The sequence below is a fragment of the Tenrec ecaudatus genome, chromosome 10, assembly GCF_050624435.1.
Source record: "Tenrec ecaudatus isolate mTenEca1 chromosome 10, mTenEca1.hap1, whole genome shotgun sequence".
NCBI lineage: Eukaryota > Metazoa > Chordata > Mammalia > Afrosoricida > Tenrecidae > Tenrec > Tenrec ecaudatus.
In genome coordinates, this window is record NC_134539.1 from 112,292,272 (window position 1) to 112,303,209 (window position 10,938).

At 61.6% G+C, this 10,938-nt stretch overlaps 1 protein-coding gene across 1 annotated transcript; it reads left to right on the plus strand.

Moving 5' to 3' along the window:
* Positions 1 to 3,370: 3,370 nt before the first annotated feature.
* Positions 3,371 to 10,934, plus strand: CORO6 (coronin 6). Its single transcript, XM_075559239.1, has 11 exons — positions 3,371 to 3,583; positions 4,695 to 4,954; positions 6,450 to 6,572; positions 7,021 to 7,150; positions 7,251 to 7,432; positions 7,932 to 8,051; positions 8,979 to 9,083; positions 9,197 to 9,342; positions 9,610 to 9,667; positions 9,756 to 9,986; positions 10,085 to 10,934. Exons 2-11 carry the CDS (start codon positions 4,757 to 4,759, stop codon positions 10,208 to 10,210), a joined length of 1,419 nt encoding a protein of 472 aa, XP_075415354.1. The 5' UTR covers positions 3,371 to 3,583; positions 4,695 to 4,756; the 3' UTR covers positions 10,211 to 10,934.
* The last annotated feature ends 4 nt before the right edge of the window (positions 10,935 to 10,938 follow it).

A 10,938-nucleotide genomic window follows, 5' to 3' on the forward strand; every position in this document is an offset into this window, starting at 1 on the left:
TCACTATGAGTTGTCATCGACTCGATGACAAGGAGTGTGAGGAGATTGAGTTACTAAACATGATGTCAGGGTGGCTTCGGTCAGGTGACCTCTCTGGGAGCTTGGCCTGGCCAAGAAGGCCCTTGCCAAAGCCACCACCTGAATGTGAGGGGGATGAATAAGCAACGGGACCGACATTCCTCCGTGTGTGGTGCTGAGTGACTGGTCTGGGACAGCTGGTGTGACCTTCCCCAGCAGCGACTAGGCTTAGTGGGTGACCTCCCTGGGCACTGGTAAGGTAGAAGTCACAAGCTTCAAGCACAAGACACCTCAGTTGACCGGAAGGTTTCTAGAAATGGGCCTGGCTGGGCAAAAACAAAAGCTTTCACCACCTTCATGAGTTCATTCCCTCGTTTAGAATAGGAGCACTTGGTGGGGGTGGGGCCCAGTGAGGCAGGTAGGGGGCAAGTAGCATTTCTACTTGTCCCACCTTCCGCATCATTAGATGCTGGTGGGAGCCAGTCATTGCATTCTGTCCACTGGCCATTGGAGTTGCTGTGGGTCAGAGCAGATTCAAGGGCGCCTGGCACAACCCTCCTTCAGTACCATCTAGGGAAAGCTGTTGGCTGACAAGATGTCTTGAAGTTTCCAGAAAGGACACCACCCTGAATTAAACGTGTAGCTCTGCTTCATTCATGCCGAAATCACCCCTCTCGATGAGGGGCGCCGCATGCAGCCCGAAGCCCTTTCACAGACTTTCTGGCAGTCAGACCACATCACGGCCGTTGCCAGGCGGCCTCTTCCAGAATATGGCCTAAGAACAATGAGATCGATGCCTCTGTGGTTCAGAGCCCCGCGACTGTGCCTACAGCGCTACCGAGAAGGGGTGGCACCAAGCCCAGGTGACCGCTGCTCTGATAGGCTCTTCGTGCTTTGGCGCCACCCACCGCTGCCCCAGGACTACTGCGCCATGCAGAGCCAACGCCTACCCAAGCCATACCTGAGAATCCCTGCCCAGGGGAACAGCCGACGGCAAGGTGGGCTGGGAAATGCCCGCTTCCTGGCCCCAGGCCCTCCAGGAAGGGAGCCCGGCTCTGTGCAGAGAAAGGAAGGGGAGGGGTGGCAGGGGAAGATGCTGGCCGTCTCGGAGGAGCAGGCAGCTTTACACCTCCCTCCTCTTCCAAGGTGCAGCCCTCTTGTCTTAGAGCAGGGAGAACTGCCAAAGGAGGTCTGGGCCAGGGCTAGAACCCCAGTGTCTTAAGTTCGTCCAAGCATCCTTTCCTTTGTGCTATGCAGTGTTACAGAGCCGCACCCATCGGGCGAGGGAAATGCTGGTGCTGAGACACGCCAATCCAGACGCCAGGTCACAGCTGAGTGGCCTTGGGCAAGCTACTTAACCTCTTTGTGCCTGGGTGCCCGCAGCAGTCCAACAGAGATAATCACAGTGCCCGTGCCCAAAGGTAGTGACCAGGATGGAATTAGCGTGCACACGGCCCCTAGGACAGAGCCTGGCGCAGAGTGAAGTGTGAGTTACTGTGATTAAGGGGCAGCTGAGTCACTCAGGTCGCCTTCCTCCTAATCACGTGTCTGGAAATAAAATGGGAGCCCTCTAATCTACCCTCGTGGTCCCCCACGCTGCCTATTATTTCCGGAGTGTCTGAAACAGTTCCTGATTCTATTTCCTACAAGCCACTGGAGGGGCAACTCTTTCAGAGATACAAAAGCGCCCGCAGGGGGGTCTTCACAAGGCAGGGGTGAGAGTCGGGTGGGGTATCTTCTACCCCCTCTCCTGTGCCTAGTCCCAGGCTGGTTCTAGAGCTGGTCCCACCGGCTCACGCTCCAAAGGAAGGGGTCCAAACCGGTGGACAGCAGTCCAGAGACTGTCCTCTTTGCTGGCTATATTTATTATGGTTGTTGTTTTGGCATTGGCTCTATTGATTTAAAATCTTCACAGAGAGTGACTGCCCTACCAAAAATATAAAATTAAAAGGAGCCGAGTGGCATAAGCGACCAGTGGGGCGGAGAGCTTAAAGGAGGAGTCTGGCAAGGCTGGTAACTGTCACTGGAGGACTGGCAGGGAGGAGAAGGCAGAGAGGGCCTAGTGTAAGACATGCAGAGAAAGCTGAAATGGTGAGGGGAAGGGCTCCTGAAGCCCCTGTCGGAGAGGAGTCCCCAGAGAGGATCACAAGAAGACCTGGGCATTTTTGCCCACCTGTCCTTCAGCCGATCCTGGAGGAGGCTTCCATCTTCCAAGACCCAATCTTGCACCAGCTTCAGAGTGGTGCTGTGTTGGAGCTCAGCATGAACCACATTTAAGCTCCACGGTCCTTTCCTCCAGGGTCCTTTCCTCCAGCTTCGTGTCCAGAATTTCCCCAATCCCGGTCAGGATTCCCACGGGCTTCTCTCCCACCTCCCTACCCTCCCCACCCCTGCCAGGAAATCTAGGTGCTTTGGGGAAGTTGTCCCCCAGATCAGGTTTAATATGTAACTCGGAGTCCCTCAATGGCTCCGCCCACCCCCTACCCCCCACTGTAACTTTCCCCAGCTTCTAGAGGTCTCATTTTATGGCCTCTTTGACCTGAGTCAACATTTAGGTTTCTAAGGGTGGGGGGTGGGGTGGGGGGAGAAGGAGGTGCCCTGGCAGGCAGGCAGCTCAGCGCTAACTCAAGGTCCAGGACTGGATGAGCATCGCATCGGCCCCAGGGCCTGACTGTCACTCTGACCCCCTGAATTGTGAATAATCAGAGACCCGTGCCCCTGAACTGATGTTCCCAGTCGAAGTGGGTTCGCTTCTCCCCTCCATGTTCTTTGGGCCACCTCGTGCCACGCTCTGTGGAGTCCTCTCAAAAGGGGTGGACGTGCCAGCGTAGTAGGTTCTCCGATGGTCACTGTCGCTATTAATCATAAGAATATTAACAGCAGCATTCGCCTCCCCTTGTCGGGTGGCCTCGCAGCTGCCGGGGGGCGGGAGCTGACGCGACTCCCCGGAGCACCTTCTGGGGCCTCTCCCCGCGGGGCCTGGCTGTCCGGGCCCTGCCACCCGGGCCGTGGGGACAGTCTAAATCCGGAACGCGATTGCGGCAGGAATGCGGCGCAGAAGCACCTGATCCCGCGCGGCGGCCTGCTCCAGGCGCTGTCCCTCGCCTCCCCCGCCGCCTTGGAGCTCCGGGCCCGACTCCGGGTCCGCATCCTGGGCCTCCCGGGACCACCCCACCCCGCCCCAGAGAAGGGACGGGCTGGCCCTCGGCGCGCGCGCCCAGCGCACACTCACTTTCTTTGGAGGCCAGTGGGCTCTCGGCGCAGGGTTGGGGGTGCTCGACTTTTCCCGCGGCCCGGACAGGGCGGGGCTACATGCCCCGCCCCTTCCCGAGACCCCGCCCCCGCAGGTTGATGGCAGCGGCAGCTGGGACTGCAGCGGCGCCCGGCCCGGGAGAGCCGCAGGCAGCGGCTGGAGCGCGCAGCCGGACACTCGGGTCCCAGAAGCCGCGGACACCCCAAGAGGCAGCCCCGGCGCTCTGACACCTCCCTCGGCCCCCAGCGTGCCCCCAGCCCCCTCTGCAGAGGAGTCGCAGCGTGAGCGACCCCCCAACCCACTCAGGACCAGGTACCCACCCAACCCCTCGCCGCCAAGGAGTCTCAGGAGGGGGCCGAGATCTGCGTCCCCTCCCCCGCAGCCAAATTGGGCCCCGGGCGGGGCGGGCTCGGTGCCTATATTTGGCAGGCCAGCGGCCATCGTGCCCCACAGGGCGCAGACACCTCGTCTCCCAAAAACGCAGTGGCCCAGGCAGGAGGCTGGAGGAGGGTGCGGGGAGGCCCGGCCTCAGGCCCTGGGCTGCAGGAGCGGTCTGAAGGGCACCGAGATGCCTGGTGCTGTTGGCGGGGTGGGGGTGGGGGGGTTAGCCTGCGGCGTTCCCTGGGGAAGAACATAGCGCAGGCCACGGAGTCAGAAAAGGAACCTCACTGTCCTGGCAAATCAGGACCAGAGGTCAACAGAGTGTCACTGTGAGCAGAAGACTAGGGCAGAAGAGCCCTGCAGGGAGGAGCCAGGGGTAGAGGTCCGCTTTACGTGGTGGCCCCAACAGAAGGAAGGTAGATGGACACAGCAGCAGACAAGGTTTCTCTTAGCTGGGACAGACTTCTTCCTGACCAGCCAGAGGAAGAATGCAGAACACTGCCTGCCTGAACCTTGCCAGAATGTGGAGTGTGTTCCCCCCATTGGGCGCTCGGGGTCTTGAGGCAGGATCAAGGGCCAGGACCTCTGCTGGTGGAGGTGGCACCTGGGAGATAGACACTTGCATAGTGAGATGCTCATCAGGGCTGGTAGTGCCTCCTCCAAAAGCACTCTAAAACCCCCACCGTGCCCCTAAATCCTAGCCCCTCACATTTAGCAACCCTTCTTGGTTGCCAAAGAACGCTGTGCTTCCCTACTTCCATCACCTTCCAGAACGTTCCCTGTTGTTAGAACCGGAATCTGTAAGAGTTGACACCTGACTCCCAGCCAGAGTCAGGAGCCCTGGTGGCCTAGCCAAGTCAGCGATGGGTTGCTAACCCCCAGATTCACACCCACCAACCAATTCTTTCTCTCCCCGGTAAAGATGTACAGTCTCAGCTGAGTCAGAGTGGACACCCGGCAGCAGCTGGGGATTTGATTTCCCGGGCAGATATTCTTCCTCTGGTCACACACTGTGCTTCTGTGTTTCTCCGCCCTCTCACAGCCCACAGCGATTCGGACCAAAGGCTTTTGTGGGCACTGATCTCCTAGCCGCTGCCCCCAGCCATGAGCCGGCGCGTGGTTCGTCAGAGCAAGTTCCGCCATGTGTTCGGGCAGGCAGCGAAGGCTGACCAGACCTACGAGGACATCCGTGTGTCCAAGGTCACGTGGGACAGCTCCTTCTGCGCCGTCAACCCCAAGTTTCTGGCCATCATTGTGGAGGCTGGAGGCGGGGGTGCCTTCATGGTCCTGGCTCTCGCCAAGGTGAGGGATTAGGGGAAGGAAGCAGGTGGGAGGAAACCAGTGAGTCCCCCGAGGTCTTCTGACAGCAGCCTGTATTCACATGGCCTGCACTGCACTGTTAGGGCAGGAGGACAGTTGGTGTGACCTGACTGCTCCGTCCCCTAGGTCTGTGGGGGGCTTCCTCAACCCTTCTCAGAGCTGCCTCTGTCCAGAGGCCTACGCCTATTCCTCAACCCAGTCTCCGGCTCTACGCAGCACCCTGTCCTCAACAGGGCTCCTGAAGAGGGTGATGGAGGAACAGAGTCAGGGCTTGGCCAGCTTCTGCTCCAGTCTCTGCTAACACTGTCCTTCTTCCTGTTGTGGTGTGGCAATCTTTCTCCCCAGTCCACAGGGACCATTTGATTAAACGCATACCCAGAGCAGCACGTAGATGACAAGGCCAGGACCCACCCAGAGTCCCTGGCCGCCCTCCCACTGAGGTTCTTACACGGAGAGAGACTGTGAGTGAGGGTTGATGGCCAGGAGACATGCAGTAACCTCAAGTCTTGTGTCCATCCCAGAGGGCCACCCTGAGGCACAACCTCGACCTGGCTCCTGGCTCCTAGACCTTGGTAGGGGAGGCCCCACAGGTGGCAGGGTCAGGAAGAGGCCTGACAATAGTGGGTGACTCACCCTGGGGCAATGCAGACACCATCCAGGGACACCGTCCCCAAGGCTCTCATTTCAGCCAGAGCTGCCTCCTCCCCCAGTCCTGGCATTCATGCCACATGACTGCCTCTCTCCAGCCCGCCTGGTCTGGGCCAATGCCAGCTCCTAGAGAGGGCTCTGAGCCCCCACAGCAGCCTGTGAAGACCAAAAATAGATGGGTCCCCAGCTCCAGTTTGGGGATAGTAGGCACCAGGATCACCTGCTGTTCACGGTCCCAAGGTGAAGCCAGTGGTGAGGGAGAGAGATGGACGTCAAGAATGGCTAGGAAACGGCTGTGGGTACTGTGCCTCACCCTCACCTGCACTTCACCTGGGGGCTCCGTAGCATTCGGACGAGCAATACACTGAGAATTCAACTCTTGATTCTACCAATGCCATGCTGCGGGTGGGCAAGTGATTTCACCACTCCTGAATGTGAAAGGTGGGAGCCCTGTTGTCGTTAGGAAGTGGGTTGCTACCTGTAAGGTTGGCAGTTTGAAACCACCAGTCGCTCCAAGGAACAAGGCGAGGCATTCTCTGTAAAGACTGACAGTCTCCGGAACCCACAGGGGACAGTTCGACGCTGCCCTGTAGATTCACTATGAATCAGAATTGACCCAATGGCAATGGATTTCGTTTTTAAGAATTTGAAAGGACTTTTTTGACTTTCAGGGGAATGGGCTGGAGTGGGTTGGAAGGACTCAGAAGGCTCTGTAAGAAGAAAAGAGATGATAGAAAATTGGAATGGAGATAGGTCTTCAGCCTACCCCTCTAAAAAAAAAACCTTCAAAGGAAGGTAGCCCCCTCATCTCCCTCTCTGACCCCTCCAGACAGGGCGAGTAGATAAGAACCACCCACTAGTCACTGGGCACACTGCTCCTGTACTGGACATCGACTGGTGCCCACACAATGACAACGTCATCGCCAGTGCCTCGGACGACACCACTGTCATGGTAGGAGACAGGTGGCTGCTGCTGGGCAGTGGGCCAGCCAGTGGGAGAGCTACCTCACCAACGCGGGCAAGGTGGGAGGGGAAGGGCTGGCTCCAAGGCCCTGCCAGGCCCAGCTCCCAGGCTATTTTTAGCTACATACCCACCCCCTCCCAGGATGCACTGCTTAGGATAAGTATAGCTCATTGTCAACTTGGGCCCTGAGGAGCAGGGGGCAGTGCCCTGGAGTCTTTGGTGGGGTGAATGGGCTGGTCCTGAGAGAGCTGGCAGTGCCCCCCTCCCACCTGCCTCTCAGCTGCCTCTGCCCCAGGCCACTACTACCACACATTGCCTTGCCGTATATATTGGGCCCTCCCTGCCAGGCCTGCGGGAACCTTGGGAGTGCGGATGGGGGTGGGGGGGACAGAAGCAGCTCCTCCCCCACCCCCTTTGCGCCCTTCTCGCTACACAGGTGTGGCAGATACCAGACTACACCCCGGTGCGGAATATTACTGAGCCCATCATCACACTCGAGGGCCACTCCAAGCGTGTGGGCATCATCGCCTGGCACCCCACCGCCCGCAACATCCTGCTCAGCGCAGGTCCGGGCCCCAGGGAGCAGCGCCCAGTGTAGGTGGGGGACGGTGGTGGGGAGCAGTCAAAGGCAGGGCCCAGTTGACAACGCCTGGCCACTCTGGGCAGGCGGTGACAATGTGATTATCATCTGGAACGTGGGCACCGGGGAAGCGCTGCTGAGCCTGGATGACCTGCATCCGGACGTCATCCACAGCGTGTGCTGGAACGGCAATGGGAGCCTGCTGGCCACCACCTGCAAGGACAAGACCCTGCGCGTCATCGACCCCCGCAAGAGCCAGGTGGTGGCGGTGAGTGCCAGGAGTGTGCCCTCCAGGCACAGCCCTAGCCCCTGCCTCCTTAGGGACCCCCGCTGTCATCGCCCTGGACTCACGATCCTAGGAGCCCTGGAGCTCGCCCCGCCCCGCCCCGCCCCCAGAGACTAGCCTTCCTTCCCGAGGCTCCTAGGAAACTCCGGGGGCCACGACGCCCCTATTCTGTCCCCAACTCTGCGCCCAAGGCCCGCAGAGCAGGGCTCCTCGCTTTGGTCTTACAGGGAGAAGCTGCAGGCTGCATGCTCCCACTAGAACCTGCATGAACCCCCAGCTCCAGGGCCCTTCTCTCAGCGGGCCCTGGGCCATCTTCCAGGGGTCCCACCTGGCCGGGTGGGCGGGTGGTCGTCAGGGTGTGGGAGGGGGGGCGAGGGGAGGGGGGGCGAGGGGCGGGGCGGGGAGACAGGCAGTGGCCTGCCTCGGTGTCACGGGGGTGGGGGGCAGCGGGGGCCCTCTAACCCCTTAACCCTGCGAGCAGGAGCGAGCCCGGCCTCACGAGGGCGCCCGCCCGCTGCGGGCCGTCTTCACCGCGGACGGGAAGCTGCTCAGCACCGGCTTCAGCAGGATGAGTGAGCGGCAACTCGCGCTCTGGGACCCGGTAGGCCAGGCCGGCGGGGCGCGCTCGCCGCTGCTTCGCGGGGTCGGCCTGGAGCGTCTTCCAGACCCGCGCCCAGAGGGCCGAAGCGGAGCGGGGAGCTCCCCACGGGAGCCCGGACCCCCTGCCCTAGCGCTCGGGCGTTGAGGGCGCTCACGGGCTCTCTCCGGGCCCTGACCTTCTCCAGGCACGGGGCCAACCCTGGCCCCCCGCGCAGTTGAGTACTTTAGGCAGCCTTCTGTCTCCCCGTAACCGCCCCCCTGGACCCCAACACACACATAGGAGTCACCCGTACATCCAAGTCAGCAAGAGTGTGCTGGGCCATCCCTGCCAAGCCCCCCAAGGACGCAGGCAGCCTTGACACCCTTCCCTATGTCCCCGCCCCCTCCCCAGGAGAGGTTTGCGGCCCACGAGGGGATGAGGCCCATGAGGGCGGTCTTCACACGGCAGGGCCACATCTTCACCACGGGCTTCACCCGCATGAGCCAGCGAGAGTTGGGCCTGTGGGACCCGGTAACGCAGCTGGAGGTTGGGGTGTGTGCCCCGGGGACTGGCATCACGAGAGAAAGACAGGCACCCCCCGCCCCGCCACCCCCAACCCACAAAGGGCATCCCCACCTGGACCATTGCCACCCCCACCCCTCGGCCCAGTTTCTCAGCGTCGCCTGAAGAAGCCCATGCAGGCGCCCCCACCTGGTGATGCCGAGTCCCTGGGGGTGGTTTGCTGTGACTGCATGAGACAGCGCGGTGGGGGGCGCAGGAAATATGGTGGGAGGACGGAAGGCTTGGGGGGGGGCGGTAGCTCCAGGGGGGTGGATACATGGGGTTTGTGGAGAAGAGAAAGGGTAACAGGGCTTCTGAGAGTCCCCACTGGTGCTTGAAGGGGCAGGGGCAGGGGCAGCGCTGGTCACTCCTCCTGTGCTTGGGCAGAATAACTTTGAGGAGCCGGTGGCACTTCAAGAGATGGACACGAGCAACGGGGTTCTACTGCCCTTCTATGATCCCGACTCCAGCATCGTCTACCTGTGTGGCAAGGTGCTTGGGAGGGCCGTGGTGGTGGTGGTGGGGGGGGGGGCGGCAGGGCAGGGTGGAAATTAGGGGAGAGCAGTGGCCAGGCGCACCTGGGAGCTAAGCAGTTGGCTCTGCAGGGCGACAGCAGCATTCGGTACTTTGAGATCACGGATGAGGCGCCCTTCGTGCACTACCTGAACACGTTCAGCAGCAAGGAGCCGCAGCGGGGCATGGGGTTCATGCCCAAGCGGGGTCTGGACGTCAGCAAGTGCGAGATCGCCCGGTGAGCCCGCCTGCCCCTGGCACCCACCCCCACAGGCCTTAGGCGCGGTGCCAAACAGTTTAATGTTTGGGAGAAGAGTGGATGGGGGGGGGGAAACAACCCCAGGGCTCACCAGCTTGACATTCTTTGACCTCAATTTCCTTATCTGTACATTGAGGATACATGTCCCATGGGAGGGGGTGGCCTCCCAGCCCTTGATTCCAGGCAGGCGAGAGGAGAGGGGAGGAAAGGGGCCCTGTGGGAGTACCGAGCCCCGTTCCCGTACAGGTTCTACAAGCTGCACGAAAGGAAGTGCGAGCCTATCATCATGACCGTGCCTCGCAAGGTGAGGCTGGGCCCCGGCTCGGAGGAGGGGGGCGCGGGCCGGGCGCCCCGCTCACCGGTGTCTGCCCACCCTCCCCCCGCCCCTGCAGTCAGACCTCTTCCAGGACGACCTGTACCCGGACACGCCGGGCCCCGAGCCGGCCTTAGAAGCCGACGAGTGGGCGTCGGGCCAGGACGCCGAGCCAGTGCTAATCTCGCTGCGGGACGGCTACGTGCCCCCCAAGCACCGCGAGCTCCGGGTCACCAAGCGCAACGTCCTAGATGTCCGCCCACCCTCAGGGCCCCGTCGCAGCCAGTCGGCCAGCGACGCCCCGCTCTCGGTGAGACACCGCCCCGACCCTCGTCCAGGCCCCGCCTACACGTTCCCCTCCTGCCTCGGCCCCGACACCACCTCCTCTTCTCGTCCCCCGCGCCCCAGCAGCAGCACACAGTGGAGACTCTGCTGGAGGAGATCAAGGCCCTGCGCGAGCACGTGCAGGCCCAGGAGCAGCGCATCACGGCGTTGGAAAACATGCTGGTGGAGCTGGTGGACGGCACCGACTAGCGCAGCGCGGCCACAGGCTCCCCGCGGGGCGGCGGGGCGGGGCTGGCGCGCGGCTCGGCCCCATCCCGGCCTGGATGGGGCCTCTACGCCCCGCCTCCTGGGCCGGGCCTGCGCGGGCAAGGGCGGACAATGGAAAGTCGCGGCTGATCCACGTGTCTCACTCAGGCAGGCCTGCGCTCCGCGCCCCTCTTGGGGACTGGGCACGAGCTGGCCTAGGGGGGGACAAGGGGACCCAAACAATGGTGCTGCATAGTGAGGCGGTGTCTCTCTCTGCACACCCCACCCCACCCCCTCCGCCTGTCCTGGGGAATTGCTTATTAACCGCGGTTTGCTTGGGGGCTATTGAGGCGCTGGGACTGGGCTTCCCTATGGGGTGGCGATTCAGCGCTTCCCCCTGATCAGCTCCTATTCCATCGCCGGACGGGCGTCATCCAGTTTTGCAGATGGACATGACCCGCTGGTTTCAGAGCTGAAACCCACTAGCTGTAACCCAGTGGTCTATGGCCTGGGGCCTCTTTTCTTCCCAGGGGCAGGGCAGCGGGCGGCACCTCCCACAGGAGGAATGTCACGAGGAAGTATGTCCCCCGCCCCTGCTGTGGCCCTGGCGCTGAGGAAAACAAGTGTTGAATGAACTATTTGGCCAAGTGTTCTCTGTGCCCCCTGTGGGCGAGGGGGGCAAGGAGGAGGGTATAGAGAGGGCAAGACCCCCAACCTCTGCCATGGGGACT

Coding starts and splice junctions, on each gene's coding strand:
- CORO6 (XM_075559239.1), top strand. CDS start 4,757: ATGAGCCGGCGCGTGGTTCGTCAGAGCAAGTTCCGCCATGTGTTCGGG. Junction 7,433..7,931: donor GCAAGAGCCAGGTGGTGGCG/GTGAGTGCCAGG, acceptor CCCTGCGAGCAG/GAGCGAGCCCGGCCTCACGA. Junction 9,084..9,196: donor TCGTCTACCTGTGTGGCAAG/GTGCTTGGGAGG, acceptor TTGGCTCTGCAG/GGCGACAGCAGCATTCGGTA.